Source organism: Biomphalaria glabrata, chromosome 5, assembly GCF_947242115.1.
Source record: "Biomphalaria glabrata chromosome 5, xgBioGlab47.1, whole genome shotgun sequence".
In the NCBI taxonomy this organism is placed as follows: domain Eukaryota; kingdom Metazoa; phylum Mollusca; class Gastropoda; family Planorbidae; genus Biomphalaria; species Biomphalaria glabrata.
In genome coordinates, this window is record NC_074715.1 from 48,163,606 (window position 1) to 48,188,792 (window position 25,187).

At 35.2% G+C, this 25,187-nt stretch overlaps 1 protein-coding gene across 2 annotated transcripts; it reads right to left on the reverse strand.

Annotated features, from left to right (window-relative positions):
- Positions 1-4,707: 4,707 nt before the first annotated feature.
- Positions 4,708-24,476, reverse strand: LOC106065523 (amiloride-sensitive sodium channel subunit beta-like). Of its 2 annotated transcripts, none has more exons than XM_056028572.1 (16): positions 24,332-24,476; positions 23,986-24,164; positions 22,950-23,064; positions 20,636-21,072; positions 19,479-19,572; positions 17,659-17,750; positions 15,181-15,258; positions 14,976-15,067; positions 14,091-14,254; positions 12,496-12,585; positions 10,208-10,331; positions 7,769-7,844; positions 7,321-7,378; positions 7,096-7,175; positions 6,472-6,547; positions 4,708-6,235 (listed from the first exon to the last, which is right to left on the reverse strand). In XM_056028572.1, the coding sequence occupies exons 2-16, from the start codon at positions 24,123-24,125 to the stop codon at positions 6,104-6,106; spliced, it is 1,848 nt and encodes a 615-aa protein (XP_055884547.1). In that variant the 5' UTR covers positions 24,126-24,164; positions 24,332-24,476; the 3' UTR covers positions 4,708-6,103. The 2 variants fall into 2 exon arrangements, with proteins under 2 accessions (XP_055884547.1, XP_055884548.1); XM_056028573.1 differs by having other exon boundaries at positions 24,310-24,409.
- Between the last annotated feature and the right edge of the window lie 711 nt (positions 24,477-25,187).

Genomic DNA, 25,187 nt, shown 5'->3' on the forward strand with positions numbered 1-25,187 from the left:
CTTGCGACTGCTGTGATTACATTTGTTTAGTATCCACAAAAAAAAATGCTTGTTCACATATGTTTTTGTACACAAATAATGTGAAAGTTTAGCTGCAAAGCTTTTTTAAGTGTGTAAATACAGCTTCTGGCAAGCATACAATTTTTAACTATTTCACTAGAAATAGTTTAAATTTTCAGCAAAAAAACAACAACTGTTTTCACTTGCTTGCCTGGATAAATGGGAAAGCTTTGTTTGAAAAGATTTAACATGCACTTACATTTCATATTGAAACTACCCACAGCAATAGAAAAACATGAACTATCTCTCTTCCAGTCTTCAGTAGAAATATTAGCAACAAAGTCACAGATTTTATAATCTCATTACCTTACCCATGCTAAGCCAGCAGTTACATCGGAATATTTTGTTTCTAAATCTTCAAGTACTTTTCAATTACTTTTGAAAACTCAAATTTCAGACCAGACCCCAAAGAAAATGTTTGTGAGTTTCTTACAATAACTCTACTTATAACAAAATCCAGAAAACTGCACACTATTGGCGAAAAATTGATTTTTTCCAGTATTGAAGAATTTGTAAGATTTGTTTTAAATAAACCTGCATCTAAAACAAATTCCTGTAAGCAACCACACAGTTCAATACAATTCAACATGTATTGGTGAAATGTGTAATGAAAGCTACAATATATTTCATTTTTCAATCTTCATATCCAGTGCTAAAAGGTTTCAGAAAGGTACCCAATTTCTCTATAAACAAAAACTGGACATGACTAACGAAGAAATTTTAATACTAAATCTAACTATATTCAAGACCAATATTATTTATTATTATCAAAGCAATCCAGATGATATGCTTATTGATATGATCATTAGCGGAATCATACACGAAAAGACTTAGAGTTGACACTTAGCAAGGCTTTAGGCATTGGTCAACAATATGAGATGTTGCAAAGCCAAGTGAACATTTTTAGGGGCTAAGAAGTTTTAGCAATCACAATGTACTCGAGCAGAAGTCTAATGTTAAAGACAACCCAGATAAAGTATGTCATAAATACGGCAAGAACCACGAAAAGGGAAAATGTCCAGCAATAGGAACCACATGCAATTTCTACACAAAAATAAAAAACCACTGGTTTCAAATGTGCAGAAAAAGACGCAACGTTAATCTGGTAGAAGATGACAGCCACAGGGACGTAAATATTGTATCTTTTAGTACTTCAAGTAGCTAGTATAATAAGGGTAAAATTGAGAACGTCAATGTCGTTGAAGACTATTGGACTGTAAAACTAGCCGTGCACGATAAGACATTCATTTTCCGTATCGACTCTAGGTGCAATATGTAACATTCTTGTCAAGTCAGAGTTTGAAAAACTATGAGACAGAGTAAAGATGCAATGACTGCCAAGCATTAAATCTAGAACAGAATCACAACATTGAACCCTAGAGCTAGTAAATTTTAAGAAAGCAACTAGATGATAAGACATTCATTTTCGGTATCGACACTAGGTGCAATATGTAACATTCTTGTCAAGTCGGAGTTTGAAAAGCTCTAAGACAAAGTAAAAATGCAATGACTGCCAAGCATTAAATCTAGAAAACAATCACAGTTAGCCCTAGAGCTAGTAAATTTTAAGAAAGCAACTAGATCTAGGCCAACGAGATGACTGGTTGTGTGTAATGCGCACAGGAGTCGAGGACCTTTTAACTGTCACAAGAGTTGACCTGAAACTTTCGAATTCAGGTCGTACTTCTTTTTTTAAAAATGCTTTTAAAAAGCGATTACGATAAAATTCACGTTTTCTTATAACCCCCCCCCCCTCCCTATTTTCCAACTGGTCCAGATAACTGTTAGGATCATAGCTTAGTGAGAAGGCTAAGAGTAGGCCTATGAATTAGGGCTAAACAAAACGGCAAAACTATTTCAAATCACACAGATTTATTGTTGTTGGTCTAGATCATATTACAAACTTCAATGAAATTAATTGATACGATTATAATTCGTATTGCTTAAAATCTGGGGTTTTTTTTGTAAAGTATTTTTGATTTTTTTCTTGACTTAGTCCTCTTTCATTTACAAAAAGTCAACCCTGAGAAAAGAGCTCCCTGGACACTGTTTGTAAAACCACGAATGTTGGTCGATCTGCTGTAGAACATTCTACTAATTAATTATGAACACTGTTCGCAGTTTTAAATTAAAAAAAAAATACTTCTTATGCCAGGAAGTTAGCTCAATGAGATTTAAATGTGTTTTGTTTTGAATAAATCTGAAATATTATTAGGTAAATTCAAAACTGAAATCAATTAATGAATAGAACTTGGTACATGGCATTACACAGAGCTAACAATAAAGGAAACGGGACTTGAAACAGACACCTGTTTCGGTGACCAAGTGATCTCAAAAGTAAGAAGGGATAAAAATAGTAGCTAACTGGAAAGTGCTGCGAGTTTTGCCCCTTACTGAAAAGTTGCCAGTTGGCGGACTTCATTTTGATGAAAGTAGTTAGAGTTTTTTTCACACCGTCGCTTTTAAATCGTTTTAAAACTTTTTATGACAAAGTATTGTAAAGAAAAAACAACAAATGATTTTTTTTTTTAAGAAGGCTAAAAAATCAGCACGCCACCTAACGCCGGGGAGATAATCAAACGTATTTATTGGCCAATTGTCGTCTCCTGTCTATCTTTAAATTATCGTGACTTCAAATTATGATAAAGTGGTAGGCTTTCAGGTAAGGTAGGGGCAGCGAGGCATATTAACTCTATCTCTCCGTAATAATTTTCCGCGTTCAGAAGGAATTATTCATTTTTCTCATTTACATTTCCCTAGCCTGCTAGGGTTAAACGTCAGTAACTTTTTTCTTTTAATCATATATATTATAATTGGTAAAGACAAATGCATGCCATTTTATATAACCATGAACCCAAAAATTATGTTAATTTAATGGGGTCCAATCTACGATGGTATCGTCAATCAGGAGAGAAAGACTTAAACATTGGATTTTCTTAAGAAATAACCAGCTTAAAATTTGCAATATTGCCTTCAATACCAATCAATAACAATTTTCTTTAAAAAATTGGTACTTTCCAAGCCTGAACCAGTTGTGCACAATTCGTAAGAAATTGTTCGTGTGTTCAGGGATCAATGGGTTAATACAGCCATATATTATGTATTTCTTAGTACGTGTTCAACGTATTCAATTGAGAAACTAATTCGATCGAAATGCCCAGAGCGTGTTTCTTTTTAAAAGTAAAACTAGCACAGTCTTGTTTATTGGGGCGCCATTTTTTTTTAGCAAGCCAATGCTGTTTTGAACAGGTTTATTCTAAATCGTTCATGAAACTAAAATATCATTCTTATCTTATCTTATAAGTTACAGAATTTCCTTCAAAATAGTAGATTATTACTTCTTATAAGTTTCCATTTATTAATCTAGTGCATGACCTCATGTTAATTAGAAACTCTGCTAAGTCATTCCGTTCCCAGCTCTGGTGGCACTAGGGTAGGGAATAAGAAACATTCGTAACAAATATTATAATCCCCTAAAAGCCATTATGAAACAGATTTTTAAAAAAACTATGATCATTTCCCTTAATAGCACAATGGATCCAAGATCTGTGTCAACATTTAAAAATAATAATTAAAGAAAGTTTAAAAATAATCCAAAATAGGAAATTGTCATCCGAGTGGGTGAGAGAATTAATTTCCAACTTTATTAATAATGATTTGTTATTATACTTGATCCTTAATTAACCCGATTTTGTGAATAATGTTATTCAGCTTTTCTAATGTAGAGTCTACATTATAGTTCAAATTTTGTTGACATTAGCCGTTGGTACAGATCAGCCGAGAGAAGCCTTTATAAAATGAAACTACTTATTAAGAGTTATATATTTATAGCTTTTATGCTTATAGCATGCTCAGAGCGCTTTGGTCCAATCTCATTTGTGGACCAGTGGGAGGGGGGGAGGGGTATCTAGGAGTTGGTTTTCCGTGCTGATTTAAACGCAACTCTGCCCGAGTCAGGTGTCGAACCTCGAGCCCCCTTCTAGGTAGCCAAGCCAAGCCTAACCCTAAATCTAATCCTTTTCAAGCGCACTTAGCCTCTCGAAAACTTAACACATTTAGCAGTTTAATCTATTAAACCAGATGTAGTCTCAGCTTTTAAGATGAATGACCTAGCTGTTATACTGGAGTTCAGTCAGGCTAGAAGCAGAAAGTGTATGTTCCTTTAATTTGTATTTATTTTAATTTAATTTCTCTTTTTATGGCATAAATTATTTGTTTCTTTAGATCCTTTTTTTTATTTACTTTCTCTTTAATAGCATTTTATATAACTATAATAAGGTTTGTCTTCGAGTTCGAAGATTAATGTGGAATGCAGTATTTCCCGTTTGTCTCTTAGTGAGATTGTGTTGCGCCGTCTTCGTCCATTTCTAACAGCAGACTTATATCTTTGCGAAGCAAGGTTTCCCAGCCTGTTATTAAATCTAAATAAGGAAGTTGACTTGATGCTGAAGATGACATTCATTGAGCTCTTACAAAGACTCCCACAAGAATCCAACCTCCCCAGTATTTACAAATGTGTAGCAATGCAGTTGACTTGATTCTATCATCCTTCTTGTTTCGCCATACTGTTCGAATGGTCACACAAGTCTGTGCACAGGAATAGGGCGAATACGCAATAGAAAAGTTAATAAATGCAAGTCATAAAGATAAACTTTTTGTTAGCAATTTAATTAAAAAACATATTTATTTTTACACTAATTACAATTGCATAAAGCTTTTGCTTTTTTCAAATTCAAACAATGAAAATGCATGTCACATAAATCAGATATATACATTACAATAAAAACTTTATAACATTGGCAAATTTCCATTTACCTATATACCTATTATCCAAAAAAAAAATACTGTTGGGAGTCGCTGCCTAATGGGGAATCGTATGGGTCGCGGCACTAAAAAGGTTGAGAACCGCTGATCTAATCTAATACTAAACAAGAAAAACTTTTTAAAAATACTTACAAGAGTACTATTATAGCATGTTTTTGTACAATTAATTTGGATAAGTCATGAAATTCATTTTGTAACAGAACGAAAGGATATCTGTGTGAAATTTTTATCACAATCACGTTTTAAAAGCATTTATATAAATAAAAGTGAACGACCTGAATTCAACTCAAGCTTCCTGAAACCAAAGCTTTAACCACTCAGCTAGAGAAGAGCTTATAAATATAGAGGATTGAACGGTTACTCATTGTTTGTTGAAAACTTGCCTTTAAGCGGCGACCTATTGTTTAGATTTCATATTTGTGTTCACTCAGAAGACAAGCTAATATAAAGGGAATTTATTCAGCTTATATCACAAGAATCAGTCGAGTACGATTTCTTTCCCTTGTTTGAGATACCAAACAAAATAACTAATTACCAATAGTTAAATAAATAATTGTTTTTTTTAAATTGATTCTTGTGTTTTCAGTTAAATGAAATATGTCCGCTTATTCAATACCTAGCTTTAATGTTTCTGTGGCCCGAGAGTCACACAATCGCTTTTACTTGTCGATAAAACATGCAAGACTTAGACTCGCGATCGCACTTTGATGATGCCAACTTTCACAGGCCTGATTTTAACGTGTTCCAATGGTTTGTAAGCTCAGCTCTTTACCACCGGGTTGCAGCCCCATCAGCTTTCCTCCCAACTCCGAAATACATTTTAGCAACAAATCATAGACATTAACAAGAAATTGTAATACACGGCTCTATACAGCGGGAGCATGACAATGAGGTTGATATCCTGCTTTGTACATCTGCTGACCGGGAAAAGTGGATGGATTTGGTGACGCGAACTGTCACAGCACCCCTACGATAGTCAAGGGACAGATGATGATGATGATGATGATGATGATGATGATGATGATGATGATGATAATGAGTTACCTAAGAAATGCCTACTATCAGTGTTATCATAATTAGACATGAATACAAGTCTTATTTTTTAGATTCGTGTTTTCGTCTCTACCACGGAATGTCCTATAAAATCATTGTACAGTTTTTTTTATGAAACGAAATTGTATTAAAAGACATGTTTTTTTTTTCAAAGACTTTGGATACACTAAGGTAAATTTCTACCCAGCAACTTGAATAAAAATGGTACAAAGATTTGAAATATTTCAAACAAACTCAAAATGGAGAAGCCAAGCCAGAGTCCTATGGTTCCTCCAAAGTCAGACATCAGTTGATACGTCTAAAAATAAAAAAAAAAAACAGACACATTAACATATTAGTTTTTAAAAAAAGGAAAAAAACAACAACAACCAATAAAGCAAACCAATTATTTATAAATAACTGCTTTTGTCTGAGTGAACAGGAAAGTGCGTAAATCTATGTTAAGATATCTGTTGAATTGGAAATCATTATTGAAATGCGCTTTAGTTTCATAAGGTAAGCATGAAAGCAAGAGAAATGAAGTCAACCACTCACGTCATAGTCTGGTTCCTCATTGATTTCTTCATAATTCAGATCTCTGTAGTAGATGTTTAATTTGAGAAAATCTTTCCTGCAATCGATAACACATTGTAGGCTTTGTTATACATATCGCATTTGTTTAGGTCAGTGTTTCCAAAACAATTGACCTCTGTGTACCCCTTTTATAATTTTTGTAATAAAAAAGTACCCCAACCACACTTTAATTTATTAACATAATTTAATAGATGGGTATTTAAAGAAATCAGCACAGTTAATGAGGTGCAAGGCGTACCCCCTGGGGGTTCGCTATCCCCCTTTAAGAAACACTGGTCTAAGTAATATATTGCTGTAAGTCTGCCTACAGGGAGCCCAAAGAACCTCAATGAAAGGGATAGATCAAAACAGCAGTTTAATAATAGAACAATAGTCGGATCACAAATATGAATTAGAGTAATAACGGCACTTCTAAGTAATAACAAAACTTGTTCACATCGGCCACCTCATCATGTACTATGGTACACAATATCGCGCCAAATGACAGTGCGAAATGTAGAGTCATAACAATATTATTAATTACTCAATGTTTACACTTGTAATCAATTAGTGTTTTGGGGAAGAAGCACTTTTTGTTTTTTTTACCTTTTTTCTGCACTTGTTTTGTTTTTCAAAGTACTGCAGATATGTGGTTTGTTTGTACAGACATCTTGGATCAAAACGTCCTATAGCAAGTAAAGTAAACTTTACCCTTAATACTGTTTTAAGATATGATTTCATAGTTCTTATGGATTTTTAACAAAAAGTTTAAAATACAATTATACAACAATTATTAACGATAAAGTTATTAAGTGGCTACAGTTAACTTACAGTCATATCATCATTAGGCCAATATCTGGACGATACATAGGCATCATATACTTTCTCACTGCAAGGAAAACGAATTTCTGTTTTCAAATTTACTTTTATTGACATATGGATGTTATTGGTATTTGAGAGTTATAAGCATAATGAAATTTTAAAATTATAACTATAAGATAAGATAAAATAAGATAAGATAATGATAAAATAATTAAGCAGATATTAAAATGTATTAGAACAATTCATCATGCTAGCTTGCTGATTTTTCCTGGATTGAAAGTGTGAACCATGAACACTTCGACATTTCGAAAACGGCTCTAATTGATTTCTTAGAGTAGAAAGCAAAAAGATTCAACGGAAGAGCGGCTTCAAAAAGCCGACAAAATGTTTGACATCACTGTTTCTCGCGTAAACATCTGTTTCTTTTGATTACATATAAAACTCTAGTGAACAATACCTGCACGGATTTTGACAATCACAGCTGTCATCATCTCCTTTGAAAGAAACTTTTATTTGAGTCATGCAGTGCACCTCTACAGAACATAAACATTCAAATTACACATTTTAATTTATTATTTCTTCAATATATAAATATATATATATATATATATATATATATATATATATATATATATATATATATATATATATATATATATATATATATATATATATATATATATATATATATATATATATATATATATATATATATATATATATATATATAAATGGTATGCGCAAAAATTTCGTTACAGAAAACAAAGTGTGGGATGAATGGAAGCTTGGTAGCTGAGAGGTCAAGGGAGTGGGTTCTGAACCGATGGGTCCCGAATTCAAAACTTCTTATCTTATATAATACAGACGTTACTTCCAAAAAGATGATGATTACGTCCTACGCGTCATGCATTTAGTCATGCATATTAACCAATGACTTAAATTCTGTCAACCCATTCCATGCTCTCTAGGGAAGAAGGAGTATTTGTACAAGTTTGTCCTAGCATATATAGGAGGAGGAATCTGCCTATATCTTCGTGTCTTTCTGAGTGTTTAATTAAATTTTATTTTTGTATTTGAAGATTATGGTTCAGTGTTTTATGTATAATTGCTACTTTACTTTTGAGTCTTCTGTCCTGAAGGTTTTCTAAATTTAGTGATTTTACTAAAGGTGTTAGTCAAGTCAACTGTGAATATTCGTTTGTTATGAATCTCACTGCTCTATTTTGTGTCTGTTGGTTGGCGGTTGGTCGAGTGATGGCCACATGACACCCTCGTTACCATCAGTGAAGTCCAGTAGGGCGTCGGCGCCGTAAATTTCCGCTTGGGTTGTTAAATAAAGTTCACTTATTGTTAACATTAATAGTGTTCTTGTTGAAAGTTCCCCTTTCAGACCTTGAGGTCATATGATGTAAGCCGTAATGTCATCTGTATCTGTGGCCTATGGTTAACAAGGGTGTCATGTGGCCAACACAACAGGTACCCATTAGAGCTGGGTTGAACTTAGAGGCGCCCGAAGATCCCGAAATTAAAAATTCCAGTCACCAGGATTCGAACCCCGGTCCCCGGTTCGGAAGCCAAGCGCTTTACCGCTCAGCCACCGCGCCTCCTGTTTAGTTTAGTTGAATAACTTTTATTCGGTGCTCGTAGCTCTATATGTTATTACCTTTTGGTTCTTGCTTTATACTGTTCAGGGTGGGGGATACCCTACCTAAGCAAATAATCCAACTGACAAACTGGACTATTGATAGTACATAGAGAATTGTGATCACATTATGCAGTGTAACTTTTTTCTCTTTTTAAAGGATGACAAACGAATTTAAAAACCCGACTACCAAATATACGTTTATTCAATCGTAGTAGAACATGACAAAATAACCACTTTCTTTATGTATTGACTTATAACAAGTAGTCTTAAATTATGTTAGGTTAATGATTACTGACCTATTCACTAACACTTTCAAATCCTGAAGAATTATCGTTTAATTTCCGTGTTCTGGGTTTGGGACCTATTAGTATTAAAACTTTTGGGTCTCTTTGACATCATTGTAGCTAATTAATTAAATCCCAATTAATCCATTCTCTGAAAATCGATTTTCTTATTTTTTACGATCAGACATGTTGTGTTTTTTTGTGTGCATTATCTCAGGGGTGTAGTAAAGTAAAGTAAAGTTCCCCTTTCAGACCTTGTGGTCAATAGGGCAGATGATGTAAAGGTCATCTGTTTCTGTGGCCTACGGTTAGCGAGGGTGTCATGTAGCCAGCACAACGACCAACCGCCTTTACTTTGCCCCAACTGATGACTGGTACCCATTAGAGCTGGGTTGTTTCAGAGGCGCCCGAAGATCCAGAAATTAAAAATCCCAGTCTTCACCAGGATTCGAAGCCTGGTCCCGGTTCGGAAGCCAAGCGCCTTACCGCTCAGCCACCGCGCCTCCTCAGGGGTGTAGTGCACTCCTTGTAATGGTGAAATGCTCCACTTTTGACGCATGCGCCACAAGTTGGCCACCCTGGTCCAAAGGGTATTTGAGGCGCCGGTTAAACAGACTATGGGACCAGCTTAACGCCATTATGGTTCAACAAAGAGAGGAACGGATTTTATTTTTTATTGCTAAAATTTTGTGTGAAATTTAACGGGAGAGGTGATAATGTAACCGCATTGGGGGATACCGAGGCCAATGACCGGAAGAATGTAATTATTGATATGGGACATAGTACTTAGTGATAGTATTGTAATACATTAAAGTCAAGCGTGTATTAAGAATAGTTTGTTTGTTCTTTTTTTTTCACGCCTTTCATGATCTCGAGTAGGACTCTAGCCTTTTGTGGAGAAAACGAATTTAAAAAGACAGTAAAAGAAGTAAATCTCCAATTTCATGAATACAAGGTCATAACTCACGGGTTTCTGTGAGACATGTCTTATTGTTAACGAATCTCATCAAGACATTGATATAGTTGTAGTGTGTGTCAAGACACTTGCACTTCTCGTAGATCTGTCTCAGGAGACACATTTTCTGACACAGCTGAAAGTGTATTTACAAACAAAGGGAGTTAATAGTAAAAAAGTACTGAAAGTATTTCGTTACAAACAAATGAAATGAATACTTCACAGATGTATTTAAATAGTTCGGGTTTGAACCCCTTAGATTTTACATGTTATTTCTCCCACACCTCTTCTTGGATTAAGCCTAATGTACAAATATTTATTAATCGTACAAAACATGAATTTACCAGTCAATTATTGGTTTAATTATTTCTTTTGAAATCAAATAAGGGAAACAACTACTTTTTTAATGGTTTAATTACTAACAATGAAAGCAATCCGATCTAGGTATTTTTGAGAGTATGGACTCTACTTAAAAGGCGAATATGGAGACAATATGCAACTTTAGTACAAAGTCAATAGTGAGTGCACAAAGAAAATCTAAATAGAATAAGTACAACTAATTATTGACTTTTTACTAGTCAATAAAACAATTTGGGGCAGACATTCAGCTTTGTAGCAGGCTGGGCTCCATGTCTTTTGATGCAGGTCAGGATTTACCTCTAGGCAATACAAGCTATAGCTTAGGAGAAACCCCCCCCCCTCCAAGAGATATTTAGCTATGACATAATGTCTGGACATATAAAGTGCCTCATAAGTGCCATATATCTTAAATATGTTGGGGTCTTTTCAAGTTTCCATATGGCACTGGTCGATAGGTAGCCAGCCTAAGAGCTGAAGCCTCCTGAAATATTGGATGTAAAAGCTACAGTTACCTGTTGCTCACCCCCCCCCCCTTTTCAGCTTTACGTACCACTGTAAACGAGATTTAGTGTAAAGAGTGGTAATGGCCCGCGCAAGTCAATTATCAGTTTTTAAAATACTCAGCGCATGCTAAAGATGATGTCCTACATTTTATAATATATTACTCTGTTTATTAGTTTTATATTTTCGAAAAGTGGAGGCCGCCTTTAAGATTGAGACTTAGTATTGCATTGACGAAAAGACTTGCAAAGGTTGCAGGGATAATTTATTTCATATGTGTCTAAAAAACTAAGGTGCTTATAGAAGATAAGCAATCATTTGCAATGCATAGTAGATTGCCTCCCCTTCACTGTAGGTTAGAGTCAACATTCCAATCAGTTACTTAATAATATATTACGATGTTTCTTTTTACAGGTTTTAAAATTTCATAGTAACGTATTTACGTTACGTGGGGGAAATGTAAATGGGGAGGCTATTGTGAAACTGTTTTAACATTTGCGTGTTTTTTTAACAAATTAAATGTTATTCACAAGAAAAGAAATTGATTGGGAATACTTTAGAACTAGGAAAAGATATAGTGTCTCAATGTGTTTCATATAATAAATTTATATTTTACCTAAACGATACTTGACATTTCTTACTGCTTGTACCATTTTATTTTGATTTGATGAATTTAATAATTTAATTACTATTCACATAAGAGTACACTAATCCCTACATATATCAGCTTTTCATTGGCTTATAGTACTGCTTTCCCTGGCTACGACATCGTATCTACATTGAATCTACTGGCGTTGACAACATTTGGGACTCATCGTCACGACCTTTTATAATTGGACATAGTTGTTAGTAAATAGTTATAGTCACTAATCCTTTATTCCCCCGCCTCTGATAGTAATGAATGCCCTAGCGACTATAAGGCTACAACACAGACACGAGGTAGATTGTTGTTCTAGAACAGTGGTTCCCAAACTTCCTCCATCATGGAACACTTCGCACATTCTGAGTATTTAGTAGGAAACTACTTCAGACCAGAATAAAGTGGTACTCTTTAAAAAAAATGTTAGCAAGAACTCATTCAGTGGTTCATCTTTTATTGCTTTTTTTTCGTCTCAAATTAGAGTCAGAATCTAGATCAGTTCAAAGTTCATAGTGATTTTATAGAATTTATTTTGTGACTAAAAATAACTATAACTATTGACTTACTAGATAATTATTACAGTAGTTCACGGAACCCTAACACAGTTTGGGAGTCTGCGCTATATATACTAAAGATAAAAACGACTTTGACTCTTACCACAGACAAGAACTAACTATTATATGGTTAAAAAGAGAAATCTTCTATAATCATTCAGTTGACAACAAGTATTGTTACTTGTTACTGTAACTAGTTCCCTATGATCAAACTTTGTAACTTTCAGTAACTATATTTGACTTACATTTCTCGTGTATCTGACACCGTAGATCCTGTAAAATTCATCCACGTCTTTGCATTCAATATAATTACCTCCCAGTCGACTTATTGTAATCTGAAAACGAAAAGAATGTTTCCTTTTAAGACCTTGACGACGGCCTTCAGAGTTTTATAAGTCAAGCGCAACGTCATTTGCCAAAATAACAGGTAGCGATTAGAACCGAATCCAAAAATGCAAAAATCAATAGGATTTTGTGGCAAGAAAAATAAAATTGTTAATTATTAATTGTATTTGTTTAGAGACCCGTTAATTCGAAGGTCAAGCGATTTATCAGCACAACCTCTGTTTTAGACATAATTATCTAAGAAGAAACGCATATAAAATGTAACACAAAAAGGATGAATTTAAAACTTCAAACTTTTAAAAACTACAGCTAAACAGACCTCTTCCATTCTCCTCTCAACATTACACGGTAGAATGACACAATCAGAGCGAATCAGGACACACAATAATTTGGAAAGAGGACATTTTTGCACCCTAAATGTTCCATACTATCAAAAGTCATTCTTCAAGGTATAGTGGAGGCAGCATGAAGAAAGGAGTGGAAAGCATAGAAGAATGGACAAGTCTCTGTCTTGAAACCTTGATAAGGTCAGCTGCTGACCGGGAAATGTGGTGGGATTTGGTTAGCCGAACTGTCAAGAACAGATTTTGATGATGATCATGATGAAATGTTTAAAAGAAAAAGTACATACATCTTGCCAAGGATTTTTGTTTTTAATTACGCATTGAACGAGTTCCAAGGAGATAAAGGATATAACTGAAACAGCAATAAATGAAAAAGTACCCACCTATAGTTTATCAACAGATTTTACCAAACAAAATTTTTTTACAGCTAATAATTTCAAAATCATTTTTAAAAGAGAATCGCGTAAAATTCGTAGATCTAGAAATTAACAATTGGTTTAAACAAGGAAATTACGCTGGCAATAGATGCTGAAAGAGTCTGAAGTCTAGATCCACTTGATCAAAGCTAGCTAGATCTAACTAATCAAAGCTTCAGAAGGTGAATGCAACAATCTTGAAGTAGACATATTATAAAGCTAGATCTAGAATTTGGCAACATGGATTTAGATCTAGTTAAAAGATCTAGAAAATGGAATGTACATTTAGGTCTAGAACTAGGACTACTAGGATATCACAACTAGACTACTAACTTTTATTTACTCTCCCATCTCTAGATTCGACTCTAGACATTCTACTTCAAGTTTTTCAAAATTCATGACAGTCATAATCATGAAGCGAAACTGCCGAGGACAGAAGTAAAATGCGAAAAGAGAATCTGAATGGTCCACCGGCGGACAATGGTTGTGTCTGAGCTAGTTGTGGCAAAATATGTAGGTCGCAGCTGGTGCTGCACTCCTCATTAATTTTCGGATAAGACCACCTGTGTAGACTTGTAGATTACAGTCTTGCAGATATGAAATAAGTGTACATCATTCTTTCTTAATCTCACCTGTCTTAAGTATCTCTTATACAGATGTCTTTTTCTATGAAAAAAACAAACAAAAAAAAAAAAACACAACTGGTTTCTGCTAATAAATAAAAATACTTCTAACCTCTTTAAGGGCAATCATAGTTTGTTGCCCCACAGATATAGCGATGCCCTCATCTTCTGGAAGTGGAACAGTGTTCCGGTCATGGATTATAACATGTGCACCCTTGCCACTGGTAACCAAGGGCAGGTACTCGTCATTTTCCAAATACAAAATTAATTCAAGACCTAATAGTATAGTAAGAAAAAAAAAAGAGCACAAATATTAGATTCATTTCTTCTATGTTCACACGTCGATCTCACACTTGTTCTACCAATCTTAAATCACGTCACTCTTTCTGTCTGTGTGTTCAAAATATTTTACACATCATTTCTCCACTTCCAATTATCTGATCAAAAAAGGTGTCATAAATGTTGTTAAACTAGAAACTGGTTGCTGTAGCGTACAGTATAAGTGTCTAATTTATAAAAAGAAAAGAAAATGAACTATAAGACCTTGCGATCTATAGGGCCATCAATGATGTAAAGGCCATCTGTTGCTGTGGCTCATGGTTAACGAGGGTGTCATGTGGCCAGCACAACGACCAACCGCCTATACATTTCCCCAACTAATGTCAAGTGACATTAGAGTTGGGTGGACTCAGAGGACCCCAAAGATCCCAAAATTAAAAATACCAGGATTCGAACCCGGGACCCCGATCGAAAGCCAAGCGCTTTACTGCTCAAACTCCGCGCCTATATATATCGTTTATGTGAAACCTTTGCTAAAGAGAGACTCCATGAGATCCATGCTCAAGACTTTCACCTCGACAACTCAGAATGTTATTAAACATCTACCTTAATTTTTTATATATTCATATAAAAAAAATTCATTTTTAAACATTTACAATGAAATGTATTGACCAGACGTAAATTCGACTGCTTCACGAACTTGACACTGATGTCCTACCTCCAGCTGGTCCACTCTGCCTTGAAATGTACCGTGAGTCTTCTATAGTGTAACAATTTCCAAAATCTGAATTCGTTGTTTGTTTATAGGAGCTGGGAAAATAGTAGGCTAAACATAATGCATGTATAAATAAAATACTATATTCTTTTTAAAAAAATTAGATTATTTTACGAAAAAAAAATATTTTGATCTAAAAAGGTTTTACTTTTGGCATGTTCTCGTGGCGAATGAACATTGTCTGAACATGTCTCGAACCTGATGGCTGACATTTTTTTGCTGGGTACTGTCGATGACAGAAATGAAATAAGTTAACATAACATAAACATTCATTTTCTAAATGTCATATGAGTTGTGTCATACTTTAGCGTCTATGGTGGAGAAGAGTTCAAGGTCGGTCACAGGAGTATGATATTGCCAGTATGACATTGCAAGTTGTACTTAATTCAGGTCACGCCACATAAAGCCCCCAAAAATGCTTGACAGATTTTTGCTAGAAAATGTAGTTCAAGGTAAAATCAAAATTAGTACAATATGGGTACAGCTAAAGTTTCCCGGTCGATTCATCCCCGGTAACTTCATCCCCGGTCATTTCATCCCCTGGTAATTTCATTCCCAGGGGGGGTTTGGGATTCACCCCCCCCCCCCCCGAAAGGAACCCCCCCCCCTGCGGTGGAAAGGGGGGGGGGGCGGAATTTAGTGACAGAATTTTGCTTTAATTTTGTTTATTTAAGGTAAGATTTTAATACTAAACCATCTCTTGCCCCACCACATCCAAATAGGTTTTGAGTTTAAAAACCCCTACCTGGGGTTTTTCCAGTTAAATCCCCCTCTTCTGTAAAATAAAAAAAAAATGCAAACGACAATCCCCAAATTCCAAGAACATAGCTAAGGAAGATTGTGATTTTTAAAACCCCCTACAAAATTTATGATAAACCACTCTCTTCAATATATATAAAAAAAAATAATTACTAACTCAAATTGCTATGAGTGTAGCCAAATGGGTTTTGAGTTTACCCCCCCCCCCCTTTCAGCGGGGTTTGAAACTAAAAAATACCTTTTTAAAATTAAACAAAGCAAATTATACACTCAAAATTCTATGTGTGTAGCCAAAGAGGTTTTTGAGTTTAAATCCCCCTCCAGTGGGGTTTGAGGATAAAAAATACCTGTCCAATATAAAAAAAACAAAATACGCACTCAAAATGCTATGAGTGTAGAGGCTCCCACCCGAGCTGGAGGAACTACCTACGCTCCCCCAGACCACCTTACTCGCAAGGGCGGGGAGTCTACAATTTTTCACTAACTCCAGGAAGAACTTATGCTAGGGCACAATAAACGTCTTCGAAAGAATGAAGGGTCAGAATGTAATTATGTACACACACACACACATACATGCATATATGTATATAATTTTTTTTTCACTATAGCTAAGTACACACCCAGATTTACAATATATTATAAGATTCCTCATCAAGAATGCTAAGTGGAAGAGAAAACACTATAAAGGCATTAGTAACATGTCAAGAAATGTCAAAAAATGTCAAAAATCATTCTACTTAATGAATATTTATATATTAGATGAAATGAGGGCTTAAAGTCAAAGCCTAAACAGTACAATTAAACCATGAATAAGAAAAAATATTTAATTGGGGTGAAATGACTGGGGGATGAAATGACCGGGGATGAAATGACCAGGGGATGAAATGACTGGGGGATGAAATGACTGGGGGATGAAATGACCGGGGATGAAATGACCAGGGGATGAAATGACCGGGGGATGAAATGACCAGGGGATGAAATGACCAGGGGATGAAATGACCGGGTGATGAAATGACCGAGGGATGAAATGACCAGGGGATGAAATGACTGGGGGATGAAATGACTGGGGGATGAAATGACCGGGGATGAAATGACCAGGGGATGAAATGACCGGGGGATGAAATGACCAGGGGATGAAATGACCAGGGGATGAAATGACCGGGTGATGAAATGACCGAGGGATGAAATGACCGGAGGATGAAATGACCGGGGGATGAAATGACCGGGGGATGAAATGACCGGGGATGAAATGACCAGGGGATGAAATGACCGGGGGATGAAATGACCGGGGATGAAATGACCGAGGGATGAAATGACCGAGGGATGAAATGACAGGGGATGAAATGACCGGGGATGAAGTGACCGGAGATTAAATCACCGGAGATTAAATCACCGGGGGTGAAATGTCCGGTCACCATAGGTGAAAGTCAAAGTAAAAATAAAATCTATGTAAAAGTTATTATAAAGTGTGGCACCAGGTGGCGTAAGGTGACGAATATTTTAAAGACAAGAAGAGAGAGTCTCATCGGAGTAGGTTAGTTAAAGTTGTTTGGTTAGAGATCTTTGTTGTGGCTAGTTAAAGTACTGAGTTGTTTTGTACAAGGTTAACTCCATTTTTCTGTTCATATCCAAAGATTAAAAAGAATTGCTGTATTTCATCTGACCGTTTGGACAGATTTCGTCACATCCACCGTGGACATGTCCGTTGACTGCCGGCTGGAGGCTAAAGCTCTCTCTTTTTTGCCGACTATGCTATTCCTCAGCAGTAAAAAAAAAATTTTGTAAATGTGTATCCCGAAGTATCCCTCAGCATTTTGTAAGAGATACATTCCTTCCGAATAGATATAGAACACAGCTGTAAACTTACATATTCATGTTACTGTAAATATCTTTAAAATTCTCCAATAATGTTGCAATTGTGGATCTGTTGGAAACCGCTTCCCAGGATTTGCTACTGTACTGTAAACACATTAAATATTCCGATTTTAAAATACAATGAAAAGATTATGTAAAAGACATTTAAAAGGAAAAAGAAGAAGAAAGAAGCCCATTTCTAAACTAATTATTATGCATTTAGAATATTGTAATTCCCTTTGGTGCATAGACTATCGTGTTACTGGAAAAATAGTAATTGACACACACTTAAAACATACCTGACACACTTTTGACACATTCTTGACTCGCGCTTACTACACTTACTACACTTACTACACTATATTGGTGAAAACTGTGAAAACTGTGAAAACTGACACTTTCTTAACAATCAATTATAAATACCAGAGACAAACTTGACTATCTTAATACAACCCTCTAGACACAATGCCTAATTATAAATATCAGAGACGCACTTAAACATCTTTTGACACAACCCTCTTGACACATTGTCTAATTATAAAATCAGAGTCACACTTTACATTTTCTTGACACAACCCTCTTAACACATTGTCTAATTATAAACATCAGAGACACACTTGACACTCTTTTGACACATACACTTAGACAAACTCCTAATAAACTATTTACACACACACTCTTGACACACACACTTTGACAAACTCGTGACAAACTATTGACAAAGTCTTGACAAACAATGAGCTAGACCTACTGACTAAAGTTTTTAGACAGGTCTCCAAAGACTTTCCTTCAGGGAACATTACCAGAAATAAAAGAAAAAAAAAGAAGAGGCAGACAGAGAAAGAGATTGGAAGACAACATAAAAGAATGGGCGGGGCCTGTCTTTGGAAAATATTCTATCCAAGGCAAAAGACAGAGAGGAATGGAGAAAGACGGTCAAAAGAACTTGTGTGGTGCCCCAACCGTTTAACAGACTAAGTGTGATACGTGAAGGCACTGGCGGATCCGGGGGGGGGGGGACCGGTAGGGCGATCGCCCCGCCCCCACTCGGCCGACCCCAACCCCCGAAGGGGGGATGATGAATTATATTAAAGAAATCACACAATTTGTATACGAATTTATTAGTTACATTAATAATATATACTAATTATTTATATTTGAACCTATCATTAGATTTTTTCGCCCCTCCCCCCCCCCCGTCTATTATGTTGGCCGATTTGGTGGGATGGTGAGGTGGCGATGTCATCAATCCCGTTCGGCTCCCACCATAAACTTCGTGTGGGGGGGGGGGGCGGTTTAATTAATTTGTAGAAATCACAGCTTGTTAACAGAATCGATTAAATATCTATATATTCTTGGGTAATTCACGAATCTCACACGCATAACATAAAACAACATAAAAAGGTAGCTAAATAAGTAAATAAGTAAAGTTTCCCTTTCAGACCTTGTGGTCTATAGCGCAGATGATGTAAAGGTCATCTGATTATGTGGCTTAGGGTTAACAAGCAGGGTATCATGTGGCCAGCACAACGACCAACCGCCTTTATTTTTCCCAAACTAATGTCAGGTACCCATTAGAACTGGGTGGACTCAGAGGCGCCAAGGATCCCGAAATAAAAATCCCAGTCTTCACCAGTATTCGAACCTGGGACCCCCAGTTCAGAAACCAAGTGCTTTACCGCTCAGCCACCGCATCTCCAAAAGGGTAGCTAGATATGTAATATCTGTCCAGGTTGTTAAGCATAATATAAATAAATCAAAATACATATTCACTAAATATTTGAGTGTATTAATTAAATTTGAGAAATGTAGGATTAATAACTTTTTTTTTACCGATTTGTAAAAGAGATCTTCGTATGTATCTTGTTGCCAGTCGAAGCCATCATCGAAACTGTCTAAGAACGATTTAACAATTTTTTGTCTGACTCTAGAAAAAATAAACAAAAATGAACCAAGCAATGGCAAAAATACTATTTAAAAAAAGTCATCTAAGGGAAAGAACCGCTAAGTGCTGCCATTTATCTGAAAATTACAGAGTTTAGCTCCCTTTCCGCTATTTAAAAAAAAATTATAATTAGTACTAAATGATTAACTGATTAATTTTCGGATTGATTCGTGTATTATCATCGACTATGAATAATTATGCAAACTTTTAGCTTGATCCAAGAATGGGAAATGGGAGAAAATGGCAAAAATACTATTTAAAAAAAGTCATCTAAGGGAAAGAACCGCTAAGTGCTGCCATTTATCTGAAAATTACAGAGTTTAGCTCCCTTTCCGCTATTTAAAAAAAAAAAATTATAATTAGTACTAAATGATTAACTGATTAATTTTCGGATTGATTCGTGTATTATCATCGACTATGAATAATTATGCAAACTTTTAGCTTGATCCAAGAATGGGAAATGGGAGAAAAAAACGTCTAAATTCACCCACACCCATTCTCGGTACAAGTTGAAAATTTGCACAATTATTCATTGTCAAAAACAAAAACATGAGTCTTATTCTTCAAATAATTAATTAGTCAATTAATTGCTGGTAATTAATTGCTGTTACGTACAAGGGGAAATGAATGATTCATTATTCACATATACAGCTAAATATGTAGGTTTTGTCCCCTTAAATAAGTGTGCACATCATTTCTCCCACACCTATTCTCGGATCAAGTTTAAACCTTTAACAATTATTTATTGTACGTAACAAAACACGACTATATTTTAAAATTAACTAATTAGTCAATTAAATATTGGTAACTAATTAATCTTTTGTTTGCTATCAAATTAAAAAAATGACTTCTACATTATTGAATGATATGGTCATATGTACGGAGTTCTTTCCTTTAGATAAGCTTTGCTTTTTTTAAAAGGCTTTTTTCTTTAAGTTTTCTTTGTTTTAGTTATAAATCTATGTATTGATGACAAAATTTAAACTATGCAGTAATGAAATTAGCACGGAAAACATGATTAAGGAATATTCTATTTGATACTTACACGTAATCATCAACGTAGGGGTTCTCTTCGTAATCACTGCTTGGGACGTAGTCGTCATTATAATCATTCGCAGTATATGTGTCGTAATATGTTGTATCTGTACCATCATCGCCGGTGTCTGTACCATCATCGCCAGTGTCTGTACCATCATCGCCAGTGTCTGTACCGTCATCGCCAGTGTCTGTACCTTCATTGCCAGTGTCTGTACCATCATTGCCAGTGTCTGTACCATCATTGCCAGTGTCTGTACCATCATTGCCAGTGTCAGTATTGTCCGTATCTGCCTCTCTCTTAACAATATTTTTAGCTGCCTTTGTGGTTGTAGTGGTAGTTGTAGTTCTAGTTGTGGTTGAGCTTGTGCTGGCCGCCTTGGCTATCCAGTCTTTTGTATTTAGCTTAGAGACAAACTGTTGCATCTCTTTGGATGAGTGCTTCACCTTATATAGTATCATGAGCATCATGAGTTAGTAAAGTAACAGAAATAGTCTAAATTAGCATGATTTGTAGGCTAATACAATTTTAGTATTAGCGAATTCTTAAAAAATTAACATCACACTGTAAAGCTCTACCAGTTATAGAGTTGTCCATACAATACATCAAATACTGATCCACACTGCTTCGCTGAGTCATCACTATTATTAAATGAAATGGCATATTTATATTTTATAAATGCTAAGTGCTGGAGTTTACGACTGTAAGTCTGTGTTCAGTATCTCAACTTACATGGGCTCTCCACATCTCTAAAGTACAAAATTTAAACAAAATATAAAAAGTAAAGTTCCCCTTTCAGACCTTGCGATCCATAGGGCAGATAATGTTAAGTCATCTGTTTCTGTGGCCCACGGTTAACGAGGGTGTCATGTGACCAGACAACGACCGACGGTCTTTACGTTTCCCCAACTAATGTCGGGTACCCATTAAAATTGGGTGGACTCAATACTCCCTTCCGTTCTTCACAAATATGTGTAATCTTCATATGTAGTACAAAACTTCTTCACTGGAGACTGGCTGCAAATCACAGTTGGAGTAAGAGAAAGTTGCCTACTATTACCTAACTTTTTCAATATCTTCCTTGAAATGTTAATAGAAGATGCTCTCGAGAGCTACGAAGGTACTGTAGGCATTGGAGGAAGAAAATTTACTAACTTGTGCTTCGCGGATGACATAGTCCCATAGATGGCTTAGCAGGGCAGAAGAACTTATGGTATGCAAAGAAATGTTGAAACAAACAAACAAAACAACTTACATAATGACCAATAGTCATCAAGGCAATTGCAAAACTCATACAATTAAACTACTCTGTATTCACCCATCACTAAATAGAAGGGCCGGACTCAACCGTTGTGGGCCCCTATGCGAAACGGATTTCGCGGGGCCAAGTTTGGTTAGGGATACGGATAATAAGTAATAATTAAGAGTTTGTATTAGAAAATAAATTCGTCTTTACATTTTATTCATTCTTTACTACCTACAGAACTACTTTACGAGCCTTGCGTGTAGCGAAGTCATAGAGTATATCATAAAAGTTTTATTTCCTACATAGATCACGCTCAATAGCAAGAATTACCAAATGTTTCAATCTATCTACGAAAATTGTTGACCTCATTAAATCTTCAATAGTTTGAGGCGCGAGAAGCTTCTTTCAACCTGGTTAATCGACAGGAGGCCGCGGGAAATCTTTCACAAGTTATAAAATGGTTTAATTTAATAATTTATACACCTAGAATTAGCGCGGGTCCTATGAAAGTGCGGGGTCCACTGTGGTCGCATAGGTTGCAGTGGCTTAAGGCCGGCCCTGCAAAATAGCGGCGTATGCTACGATAAATCTCTAAATTTGGAACGTATACAAACTTTTGGCCAGTTTATATATATATATACTTTGTAGAATAAAATAGGTACCCGCTATAAAGTATGAAACTAACAATAGATAACTATAATACTAGTTTAAATAAGCACTTTTTCATTATTTATCATGATGTAATCTTAACCAAAAAAAAAAAAAAAAACATTAGGTTTGCCACTAACTCAAATCTGGCACATCAATCAATTAATGAATTGCTAGCGAGAACAAGTAAAATGTACACAATGCGTGCGATAATATCAAATCTTGTAGTATCTGTGGTCGTGGGAATTATTCCTGAATCTTAATTTCAATCTAGGCCTAAAAAAAATAAAGCCTTGATAAGAATAGTACCATGTCCAGTCGCATTGATAGTGGTTGCATTACGGTTTTGACAATGCATATTTTTTTGCTAAGCATTTAAACTTATGCAAATAGAAGAGGTTGACAATTAATTAACATACACAATCTTACCATAGACTTTCTCATTATGTTCACGTTGCAGACTGTCACGGCTGGAAATTCAAGGTCACTGAATCCAATATTGATGTCAGCATGTTTAGAGTACTTTCTATATTTCACAAACAAACTGAAAATAGATCCATAATTAATAAACTCCCTTGCATGTAGTCTGTCTGTCTATCTATCTATCTATCTATCTATCTATCTATCTATCTATCTATCTATCTATCTATCTATCTATCTATCTATCTATCTATCTATCTATCTATCTATCTATCTATCTATCTATCTATCTATCTATCTATCTATCTATCTATCTATCTATCTATCTATCTATCTATCTATCTATCTATCTATCTATCTCTATATGTATATAAATTTACACACACATATATATATATATATACATGAAAGTTAACAGGGTAACAAAGATAGTTTGTGTGAAAAAAGTCGGATCCTGTAGCGGTCCACTAAAGCAAGTAAAAAATTTTTTCAGTATTAATATCAGGAGCTAAAACCTGGGACCTATCAACAACCACGTCTCTGTCTCCGCCTCTAATAAAGATGAGACATGCACGTATCCAAATTGTTGACAATACTATTGTATTGTTCGGTTGACTGATGGCGTGATAACACGTGAATACCGTAACTCTACTCAGTACACAATATTTAACACTGCTTATTAATTTTTGTTTTAAATCCTACTTGACTTACTAAAATGTATTCTTTCTCTTTTAAAATAAAAGTAAACATTTTATATAACAAGAAAAAAATTAAAAAAATACTTTTTTAAAAAAAGACACTATCTCCTTTATGCAACTTATAAAGCCATTTTTTTTTGTTTTTGTTTTTTTTCCTTAAAATTTTTTTAATAAAATGATATAAAATATTTTTATGTCAGATTTTCAGTATCTTTTCTATTTTTCGCGATCTAAACGGGACGGACAGACACACAGACGGAAGGACAGACCACACAAAATTATTAGTTGCTATTTCTCTTTCTGGAGCTGCTAATAAAGAGTTAAAAAGATAAAATGCAATATATTACGAGCTTAGGTGAAAAATCATGAAAGCAACAGCTATCACTGTGAGAACGGCCCAGAGCACTCTTATAGTCGTTGTGTTATCTTTATTTGCAGCCTCTGCCAGGCCAATCAAAGAGGAATCTTTTAACGGTTTTTTATTCATTTCGCCTATTTTGACTTTTCAATTTTTGTTTTTTACAATCTGGGAAAAAAAAAGTAAATCAATTCAAAACATGAAAAAAAAAATGAATAGTTAAGATTTTTTGGCAAGACTGTTTCTAAATAAAACATTAAAGGGTAAAAAAAATAAAATTAACTAAGCTTTTTTAAAAAAAAAATGAAATTACATAAGTCTGAACACTATTTCACCTTTGATCGCTGTTCAATCTGTCTTTCTATTGCAGTTGATTCGTAAGCTATTCACGTGGTGAGTGTCTGTTGCAGGAAGAAGCCTTCGAGTTATATCTGAGGGGCGCCTAAATTACATACATGAAAATCATTCAACTGTGACTGGAATTATTAGGACGTAACAAGTAGTTCTTTCCTGAAAAAAAAATCAAAAAAAAAAAAAAAAAAAGATCTCACCTGCTGGATTGCATATACAATAAATACCCGTCTTCCGCGTCTGTCGGTTTCGTTTGGCAACCTTAATAATAATAATTAAAAAATAATACAAATAATTTAATTTATAGATTGCTGTTAACAAACAAATGTAGGCTCAAGGCGCAGTGATAGCATTACAAACACAAACACGAGAGCTAAAACGACAAACTAATCTAAAAAATTTTTAAACAGGTAGGCCTTAATGATCTTCTTGAAAGTAGTGTAGCAGATTGTCTGTCTGAGATCAATGTCCTATTTGGTCAGTATTTGATATATTCGTACTTACTAGGTCATGCTAACGTACGACCACTCGCTATTCATACAATGTCACTTATTGCAAGTCCGTATTGAATGGAATTGCTCTAAAGAGGTGATACCTAACCTAATTCAACCTGCGGGCAAATTTAATCTCCAACACTCGTATCGCGGACCACAAGACCGAAAATTTACAAAAACAAATAGGATAAGCGTGTAGTGACCTGGTATCAATCACATTTAAAGACCGCATCACAAACCAAGAGACAGGGTTACAGCAGCGATTGGACCCCATGATGACCCGCTAACTATCGCAAAAAAAAAAAAACGCAAGCTAAAAATCTATGGCCATAATACAAGGTCTTCG

Excerpts from the sequence above, each read along its gene's own strand:
- LOC106065523 (XM_056028572.1), bottom strand. The coding sequence starts at position 24,125 with ATGAATAAAAAACCGTTAAAAGATTCCTCTTTGATTGGCCTGGCAGAG. Across the intron at positions 7,845-10,207 it reads GACATGTCTCACAGAAACCC|AGGTGCACTGCATGACTCAA; the intron begins GTGAGTTATGAC and ends TATGTTCTGTAG. Across the intron at positions 7,176-7,320 it reads GGCCTAATGATGATATGACT|GACGTTTTGATCCAAGATGT; the intron begins GTAAGTTAACTG and ends TACTTGCTATAG.